At 42.6% G+C, this 18,392-nt stretch overlaps 1 protein-coding gene across 23 annotated transcripts in view; it reads left to right on the forward strand.

Annotated features, from left to right (window-relative positions):
* Nucleotides 1-18,392, forward strand: part of ANK2 (ankyrin 2) — a 598,819-nt gene that overhangs the window by 431,807 nt on the left and 148,620 nt on the right. For all 23 annotated transcript variants that reach the window (XM_030564737.1, XM_030564739.1, XM_030564736.1 and 20 more), the window contains one exon: nucleotides 9,775-9,873. In XM_030564737.1, the coding sequence (XP_030420597.1) occupies nucleotides 9,775-9,873 (99 nt within the window). The remainder of the gene's footprint in view (nucleotides 1-9,774; nucleotides 9,874-18,392) is intronic.

Genomic DNA, 18,392 nt, shown 5'->3' on the forward strand with positions numbered 1-18,392 from the left:
TGTCCATGCTACCCTCACTGCGTGCCAGCTCTAGGCCAGCAGGGCCCTGTCCCAATTTCAGACAGCATTGGCTTTGCACTGTGGATGGCTGGTGGGTGTGGGCAGGCACCAGGTGGGGGACAGTTACATGGCACCTCTTCTGCCACATATCAGCCTTTTACGTGTCTTCTCCCTACTTCGACCCCCCTCAGGCCTGCTGCTCCTCCATATCCCCACTGGTGGGGCTCATCCCAGTCCCAGCGCTGTGCAGACAACCAGCCTCTGGTCGGAGTGTTCAGCTCACCAATAGCCTGGCGAGCAGGCTCCTTCCTCTCTGGCCCAGAGCACTGGCCAGGAGGAGCTGAGCCCTGCATGTGCCAAAGACCTGCACAGCGCTGGCATGGGAAGCATCTCTGCCTCTCAGCTAAGCTCTGGAGAGGCGGGGGGGGGGGGGGAGAGCTATTTCCACCCTGTTCGTAGGGGGCCCAGCCAGGCATGATGGGGGGAGAGCACAGGCAGGGAGGGTGAGATCGGTCGGTCACCCCTCTCCATGCGAAAATGTACAGTTGTGTGTGTCACCTCTCGTGTGTGGGAGGGAGGGGTGTGTGTGTCACCCCTCCATGTGTGAACCCTAAAGCCTTACAGATAAGAAGGTAAATAAAAAAATCAACTACGTAGTATTTCTTTTTAATGGGGGCTCAGTCAGCTTGATGATAATTTGAATGTTTGTACTGCATAGTTCTGATTGATTGCCGTTGAACTCACTTGAATATGAGTAATTTTACCAGGTGTCCTGTATTCAGCATAGGGAAATATGGTCAACCTGTAAATGTAAGATGTTATGATCTAAACATGTTTTTTGTTTGTATGTCCTTCATTCTTTTTACCTGGCATAGTAACAGAATGTATAAGAAAACATCTTTTCCACATCTCATCTCTTGCTTTATCATAGCAGATGATTTGCATTCCTTGAGGTTGAGAGAAACTGACTAAGGGCTTGTCTGTACTGGCAAGTTTCTGCGCAGTAAAGCAGGTTTTTGTGCTCAGACTGCAGACGTGTACACACTGTTATGCCACTTTGTGCGCAGAAACTCCTCAGTTGCAGCGCTGCAAAAAAAACACCTCAATGTGAGTCGTAAGGCTATTTGCACAGAAACTCCAGCACTCGGTTGCCAGTGTAGACACTTGATTGCTTTCTGCACTGTAATTGGCCTCTGGAGCTGTCCCATAATGCCTCAAGTGACCGCTCTGCTCATTGTTTTGAACTCAGCTGCCCCGGAGACATGCGCCCCTCCCCTTTCAAAGCTCCGTTTCTGACAGCCATTGCATGCTAGGCTGGTCTGCTCTGGGACACAAAGCAGACCATTAATGTGGAATGCTCGTGCTGTTGAACACAGAGGCAGAGGTGTGTGTGTGTGTGTGTGTGTGTGTGTGTGTGAGAGAGAGAGAGAGAGAGAGAGAGAGAGAGAGAGAGAGAGTGCTGTGCAGAGAGCCCAAGGAGAGAGGCAGAGGCTGATGTCAGGGTTTCCCCCTCCTCTTGCCTCAGGACTGGTTGCTTCTTGCTGCTGTCTGAACTTACAAGACAGCATGCTGACACGTTCTCTGTCCCCCAAAACACACAGTCTCTCTCTTTCCCCACCTCCATACACACACACTCCCTCCCTCCCACTTCAGTTGAAAAGCAACTGGCAATGTAGTAGGATGCCCATGGAACAATGGAATTGGGAAACCTGCATCATGTGACTCTGTGCCTGCCCCCTGAGGCATTGAAACCTCTTCCCAAAGTACCATGAGGCCAGTTGCACAGTGGGATAGCTACCACAATGCACTGCTGTCTGCTATTGCAAGAGCTGATGATTGTGGATGCACTCCACCATCATAAGGAACCCAGTGTGGACACACAACAGTGGTTTAATTCCAGCGTTTTAATAAAAGTGGTATAACTCTGCTCTGAGCAATGGCATCCTACACAATTCTTAGGTGCAGTAACAGTGCTTTGTCTTGTGGTGTCATTTCCCTTGAAGATCAAGGTCCAAACATAGCAAAACGCATGCTTAATTTTAAGCATGTGAGCAGTCCCATCTCTATTCAGCAAAGCACTTGAGCGTATCCTTAACTTTAAGCAGAAGAGTAGTTCTGTTCACTTTATGGGTGAAATCCTGGCTCCACTGAAGTCAAATGGAATTTTCCCATTAGCTGCAGTGGGCCAGAATTTCAGTTAGCATAGTCAAGTGGTTTGCTAAATTGGGGCCCAGATGAACAGGGTGGTTAGACCTTTGCCCAAAAATTTTCAAACTCACAAAGGTAGGCACCTACTTCTGTGGCTCTGCAAATCAAGACACTTACTATCTGCATGTCCCATTAAAGTAAAAATGTATTTGTAGGTTAATGGGAGTTGCTGGTGCTCAGAACCCTGGAAAATCTACCCCCTCCCTTCACACTTATCTAAATGGATAAGTATGGATTTAGCTGCCTAATTTCAGGGACCCAAGACTGAAAAATAATCCCTTAATTTATATAATTTATTGTACTGTTAATCTGTGTGCAGAACTCTGACAGTAAATATGACTGGTGATCTTAAATGTATATTTATCCGTAGAAATAATGTGTATTCACAGATATTGGTTTGAATGTGAATTGAATGTTTGAAGAGATCATTCTCTTGAAAAATATGTAAGTAATATAATATTTTATGAAAAATGCCTTTTTAATTATGGAAAAAGCAAGGAAATAGAACATTAAAAACCCTGGTATATCAGATATTGACATAAACTAATAAAACCCAGGAAATTGACAGATAAAGTGCGTTATCTGTCCTTAATTCACCCTTTAAGAGAGAGAGAATCTGTCCTGTTGAGGTAAAATCCTCTTATGAGGAATTTATTTTTAGATTGGCTGAGAATAATACTCTTGAGTATAATGCAAAACAAAAGTTATCAGAATTCTGAGCATTTTGATTCTTTCATGGAGCCATCCACCACCAATCCCCTCAGTCTATTAAAGAACTGACTCTTCATTTGGCTTATAGTGACATAACATCTGTAAGACTTGTGTTTACAGGTCAAATCGTGCATTCATTATGTCTATCAGTGCTCCCATGGAGTTGAATGAATGCAGGATTTGCCCTACATCATTAGCATATAATCCCTTCATTGGGATGCTATACTCCCTCCCATGCAGATGGACAGGAAATGGGCAGGATGGCATTGAGAATTGGCTACATCTTGGCTCTGCCCCCTCCCTACGCACACGGACACCCGCCAGCCAGCACAGCTGAGCCAACACACAGTGTGGAAAGTGGCTGCCACTAGCATAAGACCAGAGCAGTTTTCTTAACCCTATAACTAGAGCTCTACCTAATTCACTGTCCATTTTAATAAATTTCACAGTCATAGGATTTTTAAAATCTTAAATTTCACAGGTTCAGATATTTAAATCTGAAATTTTACAGTGTTGTAACCATGGGACTCCTGACCCAAAAGGAGACTGTGTGTGTTAGGGGGGAGGCTTTTATAGGGGAGTCATGGTACTGGCACCCTTATTTCTGTGCTGCTGCTGGCAGTGGCACTGCCTTCAGAGATGGACAGAGTGGCAGCTGCTAGCTGGACACCCAGCTCTGAATGCAGCATCACTGCAGCAGCACTGCAGAAGTGAGGGTGGGATGGTGTGGTATTGCCACTCTTACTTTTGCACTGCCAGCGGAGGTGGATCTTAAAGGGGCCTTGGGCTGGGTGTGTGTGTGTGGGGGGGGTGGATAATCACAGCTCCCCTCGACCACAGTGCCCTGGGCAGTCGCCCACGTCACCCGCCAGTAAGTCCGTCCCTGACCACTGAAAAGTGACAACCCTCCATGCCACACTGACTTCTGTGCTGCTGCTGCTGGCGGTGGCTTTGCCTTCAGAGCTGGGTGCCTGGCCAGCAGCCACTGCTCTCTGGCTGCCCAGCTCTGAAGGCAATGCAACAATAAGGGTGGCAATACTGCAACCCCTCCTCTCCCCCCATAGCCAGATTTCGTGGGAGAGACCAGATTTTACAGTCCATGACACATTTTTCACAGCCATGAATTTGGTAGGGCCCTACCTATAACAGTGTACCAGGGAGAGAATTGTGACATATTGAAGAATGGTGCCAGTCAGGAAAGTAAACTTACTTTGTGAGGTGCAGCAAAACTGTGACAAAATTGTCACAGTAGCAGTTAGAGGTCCCAAACAAGGTCAGGGCTCTGTCAGGCTAGATACCATCTGAAACCCATACTGAGAGTCTCTATCCGGACATTATAATTTAGATAGATAAGACAAAGTGTAGGAAGGGAAATAGGCACGCAGAGGTGAAGTCATTTGCACAAAGTCACACATCAGGCCTGTGGAAAAAACAAGAGTAGAACTCAAGTCTCCTGACTCCTAGTGCAGACCATCAAAATACATCAGATATGCCTTTTCTATAGGCAATATATGAGGATTGCATCCTTCTTTGAAAAATGTTTTAAAATAGAGTTAAACAGATGTGGTAAAGGTTTTTCTCCAGAAAGGATATCATTCATTTTCATTTGAGAGCTTGTCTCAAAGACTTGTCATTAGTTTGATACTGAGCAAAGAGCTGAAAAAAGATATGCAGTAAATTGGAGAGGCAGAGAACAGGAATAAGCCAAAACATGGTACACTGAGATCACTGCAGGAATCCTGTTCCGTTTGTTTGAATTGCAGCTAGTCTGTAAAGGGCAATCTGATGATCGCATTGACCTGCAAATGGGTAATTACTTTTTGAGCATTAATTGAAGAGAAGAGCATTCATTGTAGGCAAACAACTGCATTAGACAACAGTCATTTCCCACTCCCCCAGTGATGCCATTGATCTGCTGTCACCATTTCATACAGAGTCTGTAGGCTTTTAAAGTATGTTGGATACATTCATTAGTACCAGTAGCACTGGACATTTCATTATGAGAAATGCTATTAACTCTGATATAATATCTCATTTTAAAGGAAACGTCAGAATTAGGATAGAAGAGACAGACTCCCCCCCATATATTATCACATGTATAGTTATTATAATGAGGTGGTAACTCCTCTATAATTACAATTGAGACAAGCTTTCTGTTTAACAGACAATTTTCCTAAGTGCTCTAAAATCCACGTTCACTCAGATTGCTTGAACATTGGTGTTCTTCATCAAAGGCCTGAGGCTGGTTTAATGGTGCAGTATTTGGAGGCATAAATATAAAGCCTCAGTAATTTCCATGAGTGACTTAGAGAGCTATAGGGAACTACTTATTTTCCCAAATGAGCAAGCAAATGAGCAAATATTGTGGGGGGGAACCCTCCAAGGATAATGTATAACAAAATGTACTCCATTTATGGAGTTTTAATTCTTCATCATAACTTCATATTATTCTAGTAAATGTCCTATTTTTACTGTCTTTGTAATGATAATGTCAAAGCAATATGAGACCTCATTACATGTATTCTGAGAAGTGGAGGGATACCATTAATTTTTTTACTGGAATTATAGGGTATGCTGCAGATCAGCAGGATTCTGTTATGTTTGTGTGTGTGTGTGTCATAGACCTTTCTAAGTATCTCATTATCTTAGGGTCTAGACACCACACCCCTACCGGCTACTGCATGTAACACATTGCCAAATGACTGGCCCACATAGAGAAGGTGGCCTGAATCCTGGTCCCATTGAAATCAAGGGCAAAACTCCCATTGACTTCATTGGTGCAGGATCCAGCCCTCAGAGAATGCAATACAAACCTAGGTGAGGTTCAAGGGGCACTGCCTTGTGCTTTTGGTGCAGGAGGATCAGGGATCTGTCCCTGTTGACTGTTGTAGTTTTGCTACATATGCATCTATTAATGTTGTATAAAATTTAGTATCATATTTTATTGTCCTGTTTGAGAATTAGTATGTGGCCTTGTGCTATATGACAAAGGGAAGCAGTTAAGTTTGTGCATGCTACTTTTACCGTGGCATTTCCTGACTTTTAACTGGAAAACCCCTACATTAAGATTTAAAGCTTCATGGATAAATACTAAAACATCCAGATATACCAGAATTAAAGTGAAACCTTAGCTCTGTTGCCTTATGCATAGGCATTGTGATTCAGTATTTGATTTCAAGATCACAGACTGTTTTTTCAAATACCAAAACTACATTTACAAAACACAAAACCATATTTCAGGCCTTCACAAAGAAACAAAATGAAGTGCATTTTTCCCTTTTCCTGGTCATTTTAAAATACTGTTATCCAATTTGGGGGCCAAATCTTGATATAGATTATGCCAGATTAAGGGCCTCATAAACCAGAGACAAGTTTCTTAAAATATGGCTTTATTTCTAAGGCTTAATAAGACATTGTTCTTTTACGATCCACACACAGATCTCCCATGCCTCATGCAAAAATTGAGGTCCACAGCACCATCCTCTTCCCCCCACCCTCAACCTCCATGTATAACTCTTTGTGGATTGGGGGCTGGGGCAGACATATTTCACTACCCTTGCACCTATCTGAAACAGCATAGGAAAATGAATCCATCAAGGGACTATACCAACTTTCCTATAGAAGATCCATTCTTTCTGGGGAACTTCCTTACAGGGTAATCCCTTGCAGGGATACAACAGACCTGTGCTGCAAGTGATTTAGGGCAGAGGTGCAAGAGACTCAGACAATATAGAGGAACACAGCCACCCAGTGGAATGCCAAGATCCTCTGTGTCTCAGAGAGGGCAAATCACACCTTGCCTCTGTGTGATCTCAAAACAAGCTAGATTTTGAAGAAAATCAGTGCAGTAGTTTTAAAGTTTTGAATGTTTAAATGTGACGAACCAGTTTTCAAAAGTCAATGAGAGTTGTAGGTACTCAGCACCTCTGATGATCAAGCCCTGAAGTGCAAATCCTGATCTTAAGTGAGCTAAGGGTCCCCTACCAGAGTAAGGCAGCATTTGCACAGAGGGACACCCATATATAAATATATATAACTCTGTCTTGTATTTTACTTACTGCATATTATCTATGCAAGCTCAGATAATATCAGCTTTCAAAGCAAGTACTCCTTTTTACATATTGGAGCACTGGAGCATTTTTCATAAAGTCTTTACTGGCCAGTGTTTTTCCCAAGGGAATTTATAAAACTGTAAGATAAATACTTTATATTGTATAAAGGCACCATTGTATTCCACTGCCATGTCTATATGCGTAGAGAAGTGGCTAGAAATAATGACCACAGGAGTTAGCACTAAATGTTTCTCTAAGGGATTCTGCACTTTAATCATATTTATAGTATTGAGGATGAATGACACTAGGAATGTTGATTCATCTTAATTCAGTGGAAGCTTAAGGAAAAAATATTAACCAATAAGCATAATTTAATGTGTAAGTATTTCCTTCCCCACAACCCCTGTGGCTTTCGCCATGATTATGGCAAACTTACTGCTATAAATGATGAGTTTCCTCAGTGTGATAGAAACTCTGTAGGTCATCATCAGCACTATGTAGAGATGCATTATACACCTCCTGGTGCTAAACGACCGGGTCATGTATGGGATGACTATAGCCTCCTCTAATCGAGAGTTTTATTATCCTGGTCCTGCTCCAGAACTAGGAAACTTAGTTGGCAAAACTCTTCTGCTGAGCTTTTGGACAAATTGTTTCACTCTCGTTTGAAAATGCTTTATTTCCACACATTTCTAGGATGATGCTGGTGTACGTATTTCTTAGTATTCAATAACGTCAGGATTTTACAAATGGGATAAAATCCATGAAAATAAAAAGGAAAGACTATAATTGTACAGTGTGAGCTTTTAATAAATATTAGACACTGATCCTAGGGTGTGGTAAATTTCCATTAACTATACCTAGTATAAGTTGATGCTGTGCGCGCATCCAGGTCTACGGGGACAACCAAAATGCTTACACAGTATATTCTCCTGCTGCTTTCTTTTGCTGTTCTGCCAAATACAAGTTTTTAAATACTGCTTTAGTCCCTGTTACCTGCTCACTCCAGCTCTAATCAGGGCCCATTGTGCCATACTAAATGAATGCACCAATAGGTATGACTTCATTTGATTCTGGCAGGCTCTGTATGGTGGAACAGGATTGTAAAACAATAGAAGCCAGGAGCAGAAGAGGCTGCTGAGTTGGAGGGCATTGTCTATAGATTATTGTTTGAAATCCAGCAGTGATTTATTTATTGTCATAAGCACAAGGGATTTCATATCTTCATAGTTTGGCTTGACCTAATAAAGAATGACCATCTCCCCAACTCCACTAGTTGGTAGGCGAAAAGTATATATGTTTGTTATGGTGCACATGCCATGCACAGGCCAGGATGGACAGTTGCAAAAGAGCAGATGAAAAGATCAGCCAGGAAATACCGTAGGGTCTCTTCAAGTATCTTGTAAACTGTCCATTCAAAATTATTTATCTTTAGTCATTTGCCTTTGTTCAGCAAATAGAGAGATGTAGACTGTTTCTTGTTACTGGGCTGAATTCTGCCCTTCAATCCCCTGGAAACACCAGTTAAGTGAATGATGATGCATGGATGTAAGCGAGTGGAGAATTTGACCTAGAAGCACTTTCACAGTTGGCTGCTTGATCCTGAGCTTCTGATGCCAGGTGGGACTTAAAAGAAGAGTATGATATTCAATATCAGGATGTGTGTCCTTTATTTTTTGAATGAGTTTCTGTTAAATTACTAACCATGGAGAAAGGTGCAGCATAAGTGCAAGACAGTTAAGCAATATAGAGTTATAGTAAGGGTGGTTCTATACTAACGGGAGTGTGTACACTGTAGCATTTTAAGTGTAGACAAGCCCTGAGATATTTTAAAGTGGAGACAAGGCATATGTTTCTGGTATATCAGCCTATAATTATGTGGCCTTCTTAAAACAGTAGGCAATATAGAGTTATAGTAAGGGTGGTTCTATACTAACGGGAGTGTGTACACTGTAGCATTTTAAGTGTAGACAAGCCCTGAGATATTTTAAAGTGGAGACAAGGCATATGTTTCTGGTATATCAGCCTATAATTATGTGGCCTTCTTAGCTACCAACTGGAAAAAGCCATCAAAAAGACATGCTATTTTGCCAGCATGGTTTCTTCTGAGTACCTTAGGATATTTCTAGATGAGTTTATACTTAGACAGTCTTACTGTGTAGTCAATTGGAGCTCTGCAGTGTTGGGTTTTTTATGTTTGGTGGTTTGCATTATTTTATATATTGTGAAATTATATGTATTATTCTAAAACTCTGCCATCTCTGCTTGGTTTCTTTTGAGGCAGGTGTTTATGGTCTCTAGTGAGAAGTCTTTGGTTAAAAAATAAAGTAGTAAATAAAGGGAAATTCTTGCTTCCTTGTCAGCTTTCTTAAAACTTTATTGCTAATATTACATTCCTGTTCCATAAGAGGGGCAAAATAGTTGTAGTAGTATAATAATGAACATTCCCAATGTATACTGAGTTGTCCTAAGAGTATGGGGAAAATATTCCAAAGCATGCTAGCTGTGAAAGGATGTATAGAGTTTCCAAATCATTGCAAAGCAGCAGATACATTGACATTTTAAAATTGCTTCTTAATATTTGTTTTTTGCTGTCCTGAGAGTGAAGCTTTTTGACTTTTTAAGGAACATAGAAATGCATTCTGTGCCTTCAGTATATCTCATTAATACAGAAGTGCAACCTCGTTTCTTTTTATCAGTAGAGAAAAGTGCTGTTCTCAGAAGATATTTTTGCTATTTGGGGTCTTTAACATGTTTTATGTACAAAGCTTACTATATTGTTGCCTATTGTGCTTTTTCCTAGAATGGTTTCACTCCTTTATACATGGCAGCTCAAGAGAACCACATTGACGTGGTAAAATATCTGCTGGAAAATGGAGCCAACCAGAGCACTGCTACTGAGGTAAAACATATATTTCTTTTCTACAGACTCTCTCTTATTTTCCTTTCCCTCATGACCCAGTTGGTTTCAGACTGAGCATGATTTTCAAACCAAATATTTCCAAACTTTGGGCCAGATCATGCCACTGTGATCTGGGTGTGAATTTTTCTCTTTCCGTGTGTGTGTGAGAGATGGGGAAGGGGGAGAATCAGTTGTCTTCACAGTGCAGCTTCTTCCTCTCCATGCTTGGAACCATGAAAAACCCTCTTTGAGTTTAGGCATGAAATTATGGCCCAATTGAAGTCAATAGAAAAATTCCCTCTGACTTCCATGGGGCCTACGATCTCTGTATGGGTGATGCACTGTATTGTCCTTCCACCAGCCCCCTGGGGAATATACAGAAAAGTTAATTAGCCATTGAGGGGATGTTCCTACAGCAGCATCTAGGAGAGGAAGACGTGGCAGCTGGACTTCATTGGAGCTGCACTGCCAGAGTGCTAGTTTGAAGAGTGCAGAATGCAGAAGTACAGGGTTTTTGGTGAAACCTTGTGCCTCAGGCATATTCTGTGAGATGCTCACTGTCTTCACCTAGGCAAAAATGCCAGGTATGCATGCCCTACCCTAACAACTGCATGGTGTGATCTGAGGAAGAGTCAGCAAGGGGAACTTTGCAAAGTTTTCCTTCCACTGTCCCATGTAGTGAGTTTTTCAACGATCTGGAACCTTGATTCAGTCTCTTTCTGAGCTAGAGCAAAACATGTGGAACATTTTGTGTGTTCCATAACCAGGACTATGAGGAACATGTCAATATATATATATATTTAAAGCATAAGACACAGCAAGTCTTGTGTTGGCAAAGAATAGTATTGCACCTCAGCTGTCATATCCTGCCTCTCAGAGCCAGTCCTCTTTGTGTTAGGAGTCTCCTGAGTTCACATGTTCCCATCTTGGGTTTTTATGGGTTCTCACAAAATGAAACTAAGAAAAACAAACAAATATACAGAAAATAAACATTATGAGAGAGATTCTCTCCTGTGATTTAGTTCTGCTCAGTGAAGAATAGTGGGAATGGGCCTCAGTGAGCCGATCAGGGTTCTCTGATTCTGAGGTTTGTGCCTGGCTTGTTGAAATAGTAAATGTTTCCAGGTGTGATTTAATATAACTGGGAAACCAAATATACAATTCTAATGAGGATACAAACTCACCAAGTAGCGTGCTGCTTCACAGGCATAAGTACACAAAAGTTTGATACTCAAGGCCAGGTTCTGAGCTCAATGAAAGGGATGTAAATCTGGAGTAACTCCACTGACTTCAGTACAGTCACTGCAGATCAACACCAGTGTAACTGAGATCAGAATCTTGCGCTAAGAATATAGAAATTGGACCATGGGACCATTCACTTCTTTCCCCACAATTTTAGGCAATGAGCAAAACTCACATAAATCAAACTTTGTGTTCACCCTATTTCCCATTGTTTTCTTGCTACCAAATACTGCTTTCCTCTGTCTCAGAAAACTAAGTGGATAGCTGTTGTTCTGTAAAGCCTGTCAACTTTATTACTGTTCTCTTCATATATAACTATTGTGCAATGTGAAACAGTAAGAGGAACCTTCCTCTCCCCCCATTTTCATTCCTCTTCTCACCCATTCCTTCTTTTGTGTGCACTTGTTACTTTTCTTCCAGTCAGTATGGAAACTCACCCACTGTAGGTTACCTTGGCCAGTGAACTGATTTGGAATAATGTTGCTATAGCCGAACAGCTGCCTTACTATCCCTTCATTCAGTAGATACTGTATCACTTGATGATGGCTCCTAAAATTATCCTTTCTGTGACTTGCATTGATTGAGATCGTGTTACCATTGCAGCTTTTCTGAAATATGAAATACTGTGCAATTGCTAGGCAACTTGGCAGAAACAATGTTTCTAAATCTCAACAGGGTTTTGGGGCTCTCAAGATCTAAGCCTAGCTAAAAGTTCTTAATGACCAGCTTTCAGTCCTCCACAGACCTGCTTTGCATTTTTTGTGGTCAGTTTTGCTGTAAATTCATTACTTTAGGGGATCTGAAGGTCCGTACGCTTACAGTTAATCTACAGATGGGCCTGGTCTCAAGCGGTGGATTGAAATATCTCTGGAATTCATAGGTTTGGATTCAGGGTTCTATATCTGACTGTCTTCTGCATTCTAAACTTGGCAAAGGCCAATTTCATTTTCTGGGGTTTGGAAGGTGAAGTCATGCTCAGTTCAACCCCTGGAAGGGTTCCCAAGAAGGTGGTTCCAGCAGAGAAGGCTAGTCCACCCAGGGAGTGGACTGAGCTCCCTCTTGCTCCTACATGTGTCTTGATTCTTGCTGGTTAGCACCAATGGGAAAAAACTAGAGCTGTCAATTAATCACAGTTAACTCCCTCCATTAACTCAAAAATTAATCGTGATTAATCACACTGTTAAACAATAGAATACCAATTAAATTTTATCAAATATTTTTAGATTTTTTTTTACATTTTATAATATATTGATTTCTATTACAACACAGAATACGAAGTGTACAGTTCTCATTTTATATAATTATTTTTATTACAAATATATGCACTGTAAAAATGATAAAATAGTATTTTTCAATTCACCAAGTAGTGTAGTGCAATCTCTTTATCATGAAAGTGTAACTTACAAATGTACAGGGGTGGCAAGTTTGTAGAAATTTTGGTGGTGCTCAGAATCTGCCCCCCCCAAAACTCTGCCCCCACCTGCCTAAGGCTCTGGGAGAGAGTTTGGGTGGGGGAGGAGGTCTGGGGCATAGGCCCTGGTCTGGGGCTGGCAATTGGGATGCAGGAGGGGTGCAGGCTCTGGGACGGAGTTTGGGTGCAGAAGGGGTGAGAGGCTGGGCTCTGGGAGTGAGGTTGGGTAGGAGGAGGGGGTCTGGGGTGCAGGCTTTGGGATAGAGTTTGGGTGCTGGGTGCAGGCTTCAGGCAGGGGCAGGGGATGGTTGTGCGGGACGGGGTGCAGAGGGAGGGGTTGCAGGCTGTGGGAGGTAGTTTGGATGCAGGATGGGGTGAGGGCTGTGGGGTGTGGCTCAGGGTGAGAGTTTTGGGGTGTGGGAGGGGCTTAGGGCTGGGCAGAGGTTTGGGGTGTGGAGAGGTGAGCGCTCTGGCTAGGGGTGCAGGCTCTGGGGTGGGGCAGGCCTGGGGATGAATTTGGAATGCAGGCAGGCTGCCCTGGGACTGGGGTCAGGGAGGAGGACTCCCCCTAGCCCTCTCCCCACCGGCAGCAGTGAGCTCTGGGGGAGGGGCCACCCTCTCCCCCCTGGCAGCACACTCACCTTGCACCACTGTCACTGCGTGTGCTCCTAGGGCCCCTCTCAGGTCCAGGAAGCCCCCTCACCTCCCCTGTGGTGGGTGCTGGGGTGGGAGGCTGCCATCACGTGTGGTCTCCTCTCGTGTTGCTGTAGCCTCGCTGGGGGTTGGGGATGGGGCTGCCACTTGCCCAGCATGGGGCAGGAGCAGTGACTGTGGGCGGGGGGATCACCCTGTGCTGGTGGATGGTCCTGCCGGAAGAGGGAAAGGTCCAAAGTAGAAGGGCAGGGTAAGGGCAGCCTGCCCTGCCACTAGTGGATGGGGGAGACTAGGACTCTGTGGCAGCAGTTGATGTCAGGAGCCAGCAGAGCAGAATCAGAGCCAGCAGAGCAGGAGCATCGGGAGCAGCAAGTGGGGCCAGGGGACACTTAGGGGAGGCCGTGGGGGCTGCAGGTGGGACTGGGGGAGAAACCCAGCTCCAAACATTGGTGAAGCTGGATCCTGAATATTGTTGGAGCCCGGGCACCACGGGCCCATACAACTCGCTGCCCCTGCAAATGTAGATTTTTTTTTTGTTACATAACTGCACTCAAAACCAAAACAATGTAAAACTTTAGCGCATACATGTCCACTCAGTCCTACTTCTTGTTCAGCTAAGACCAAGAAGTTTGTTTACATTTACAGGAGATAGTGCTGCCTGCTTCTTGTTTAGCATATCTGGCACATAAATATCTTGCAATGCCAGCTACAGCAGTCCCATGCGAATGCCTGTTCTCACTTTCAGGTGACATTGTAAGCAAGAAATAGGCAGCATTATCTCCTGCAAATTTTAAAAAACTTGTTTGAACGTGAAGTAGGAGTGAGTGGACTTGTAGGCTCAAAGTTTTACATTGTTTTATTTTTGAATGCAGTTATTTTTTTATACATAATTCTACATTGTAAGTTCAATTTTCACGATAAAAAGAATGCACTACAGTACTTTTATTAGGTAAATTGAAAAATACTATTTCTTTTGTTTTTTATATTGCAAATATTTGTAATAAAAATTAATATAAAGTGAGCATCGTACACTTTGTATTCTGTGTTGTAATTGAAAACAATATATTTAAAAATGTAGAAAACATCCCAAAACTTGGAAGGGGGTAATGGCAGTCTGACCAGGCAGTCCCATTGAAATAGCACTTGGAAGCAATCAGCAACCGGTATTAACTAGAGTACTGCGGTGCTCTGTCTCAGAGGAGAGCATTACTGAATGAGGACCCCAAGACTGGGAGGATATTGTAAGAAGAAGCAACACAGAAGTGAAGTGCTAGGGAAGAGTCAGAGGCAGATGGGTGGATTGCCACAATTTTGTTTTGGGTTCAGGATCCAAATTTGAATCCAGGCCACAATGAGGTTTAATTAAATACTGTAATCCAGGATACTAACTTTGACACCATCCAGATCTAGATCAGCAAGTATGGTGTATATATATTTAAAGTGCCAAATTCTGTTGTTGGTTATAACCATGTAGCCCATTACCTTCCATTACTTAAAAGCCTAATGATTCAATAACGTTGCGTTTAGTCAACCCAGGACACGATTTGTCCCTAAAGCTTTAAATGTTTCAGTGAGGGAGCCACACAACTCAGAAATAAGTATTTTTAAAGATATGGGATCCAGTCCTCAGGACCAGCCAAACTGCTCAAATCAGGACCTGAAGGAGGAGTGAGGTAGCTGTTATAGCACCTTTGCTCTTCCCCAATCCTAAGGGTGACCTAAGGCTGGTTTGGCCCTGGGATTTTTTTAGCCACACGCATGTCATCACCTGCATTTTAGGCAGTTTCTGGCCTTTGTTTTGATCTGTAAGAGTGATGAAAATCCTATCTCACACAAGTATGTAGTCGCAAATGGCACAAGGATCTCCAGCGCTGTCTTTGCCAGTTGTGGAAACGGTGCTAGCTGAGCAACCAGAAATTCTCAAGCTTCACTATCTCAAATTCCATTTGGATTTAGCCATTGGCTTGTAATTCATTGAGATCATCTTTCATCAAATCACTGTAGTTGATGGAATCCAGGTTAAAAAGAAATTGATCCAGTATCCATTTCTTTGCCACATCAAGATCTCAAGTGGAAAAATATCCTTGGAAAGAGTCACTCAGCTGTTGCAAATGCTTTGTCACTACAGTTGCAATGGTCATTCCTTCATTTTCCAAAACAACTGTTTCTTCAAGAAAAGGAAAGTTAGTGAAATTTCTTGTCTCAACATGCTTTGTCCAAACTGGAAGTTTCCGAATAAAAGCAGATAATTTCTTTCTGGCCGTTACAGTGTTCATCCCAGTTCCTTGCACAGATATGTTGAGTTCATTTAGGTGTGTGTACACTAGGCAAAGGATAAACTCTCTATTTTCAAAGTCTTGTGGATAAGGGAGAAGTAGTGGATGTGGCATACCTAGATGTTAGTAAGGCATTTGATACGGTCTCACATTATATTCTTAATAAACTAGACAAATACAACTTAAATGGGTCCACTATAAGGTGGGTGCATAACTGGCTGGATAACCATACTCAGAGAGTAGTTATTAATGGTTCCCAATCCTGCTGGAAAGGTATAACAAGTGGAGTTCCGCAGGGGTCTGTTTTGGGACCGGCTCTGTACAATAGCTTCATCAATGACTTAGATATTGGCATAGAAAGTACGCTTATTAAGTTTACAGATGATACCAAACTGGGAGGGATTACAACTGCTTTAGAGGAAAGGGTCATAATTCAAAATGATCTGGACAAATTGGAGAAATAGTCTGAGGTAAACAGGATGAAGGTTAATAAAGACAAATGCAAAGTGCTCCATTTAGGAAGGAAAAAATCAGTTTCACGCATACAGAATGGGAAGAGACTGTCTAGGAAGGAGTACGGCAGAAAAGGATCTAGGGGTTATAATGGACCACAAGCTAAATATGAGTCAACAGTGTGATGCTGTTGCAGAAATAGCAAACATGATTCTGAGATGCATTAACAGGTGTGTTGTGAGTAAGACATGAGAAGTCATTCTCCTGCTCTACTCTGTGCTGGTTAGGCCTCAAATGGAATATTGTGTCCAGTTCTGGGCACTGGATTTCAAGAAAGATGTGGAGAAATTGGAGAGGGTCCAGAGAAGAGCCATAAGAATGATTAAAGGTCTAGAGAACATGACCTATGAAGGAAGTCTGAAATAATTGTGTTTGTTTAGTTTGGAAGAGAGAAGACTAAGTGGGGACATGATAGCAGTTTTCAGGTATCTAAAAGGGTATCATCAGGAGGAGGGAGAAAACTTGTTCACCTTAGCCTCTAAGGATAGTACAAGAAGCAATGGACTTAAACTGGGAGGTTTAGGTTGGACATTAGGAAAAAGTTCCTAACTGTCAGGGTGGTTAAACACTGGAATAAATGGTCTAGGGAGGTTGTAGAATCTCCATCTCTGGAGATATTTAAGAGTAGGTTAGATTAATGTCTATCAGCTTTGGTCTAGACAGTATTTGGTCCTGCCACGAGGGCAGGGGACTGGACTCGATGACCTGTCGAGGTCCGTTCCAGTCCTAGAATCTATGAAAAGTCATCAACTAAATTACTCCTTTGATTACAAAGAAACAGACTTATTTCTTCGTGCATTTCAAAAATACAAGTAAGCATTTGGCCACAGGAAAGCCACCTCACTTCTGTATGGAAAAGGACAGTGTACTTGGCACCAATTTCTTTGCAAATAGCATGGAAAATCTGGCATGTATCGCACCCCCAGAAAAGGCATCTTGCACCCCTAGGGGGTGCATGAACCCCAGGTTAAGAACTACTGATTTAGAGCAACCTCAGAATTGCTCCAATTTATGGTGCTTGGTAACAGCCCCTAAAGGGCTTTATTTTAGCTGGGAACTGCCAGAGCAGAGCAACGTCTTAGTCAGAGCCCTCCATCCCTCTGACGCATCCCCTATGTTGGTTCTATGTCACTTGGGGATTCAACTGTACCAAACGAGCTGTATCAGAGGATTGGTTCTGGCTGATGGAAAGGAAAATATATTTGTGATTGGCTGTATTTTTTATCCACCTGGGTTTTGAACGGTTATAAGAGAAGGGATTAGTACTTTGCTACTATAGAAAAATGCAAACAAATCTCTTTCTCTGATGACCTGCATGAAACTTCAGTTTAAAAAAAAAATGTCTGACTTTATATAACAGAATTGGGCATGTGCTCATTTCATAATTAAGGATATTCACCCCTTCTTCCAAACTTCCAGGAATTTCTACTTCTTGTCAGTTTTCAACTCTTCCTTTAGGCATTAATTTCTCTCTCTCTCTCTCTCTCTCTCTCTCTCCCCCCCCCCCCTCCGGTAGTTGCTCACTTTCTATCTATTTGATGTTAAACTTGGGTTAAAATAAAAAAATCCACTATCCTGAAATTTCTGTTCTTCCAGTCCAGAGGCTCACTTGAGTAGATACAGCAATATGTATGTATAAAATGTGCAGTGCTTTTGTGATATTTAGGAACAAGGATGAGACCACCAAACTCAGTTTCATATGCGTCCCCCCCTAATCCAGGATTTGCTCTCAAGTTTCCAGAGGGAGAAGGCTTCTGTGCAAAGCCATCTCACTACCTAATGTAGTCCCAGTCTTATTCTGGTTCAACTGTTTCTTCAGCTGTTCTCCTATTTTAATTCCCAGTACAGAATGTAGTCTCTTGAGAATAAGCAGCTATAACAGTGTAGCTGTTTCAAAGTCTACTCATAATTCTACACAAAAGGGAGTGAAAGGTATTAGATTAGTGGGGTGCATGCCTGGTTTGGTGAGTCTGGGCAACACCTCAAATATCTGAACAGGTTCAGGTCTTTACCGCCTCTGACGTCCGCCTTTCTCACTATTCCATCTTTCTTTTTTGCTGCTCCCAAGCCAACCAAATTCTTCTTTCCTGACCCCATTACTCTGTTTCTCCCAAATCTATCAGTCTGCTTCCTTCCCTCTTTCTGATTGTAAATACAGTAACTCCTCACTTAAAGTCATACCAGTTATCTTTGTTTCGTTGTTATGTTGCTGATCAGTTAGAGAACGTGCTCATTTAAAGTTGTGCTATGCTCCTTTATAACTTTGTTTGGCAGCCACCTGCTTTGTCCGCTGTTTGCAGAAAGAGCAGCCCATTGGAGCTAGCTGCTGGGGGCTTGGAACCAGGGTGAATCGGCAGCCCCCTAAGTTCTCTGTGCAGCAGCCACCCAGCAGGCTTTTAATTGCCAGGCAGTTCAGCTGTCCC

The sequence above is a fragment of the Gopherus evgoodei genome, chromosome 5, assembly GCF_007399415.2.
Source record: "Gopherus evgoodei ecotype Sinaloan lineage chromosome 5, rGopEvg1_v1.p, whole genome shotgun sequence".
Classification (NCBI taxonomy): domain Eukaryota; kingdom Metazoa; phylum Chordata; order Testudines; family Testudinidae; genus Gopherus; species Gopherus evgoodei.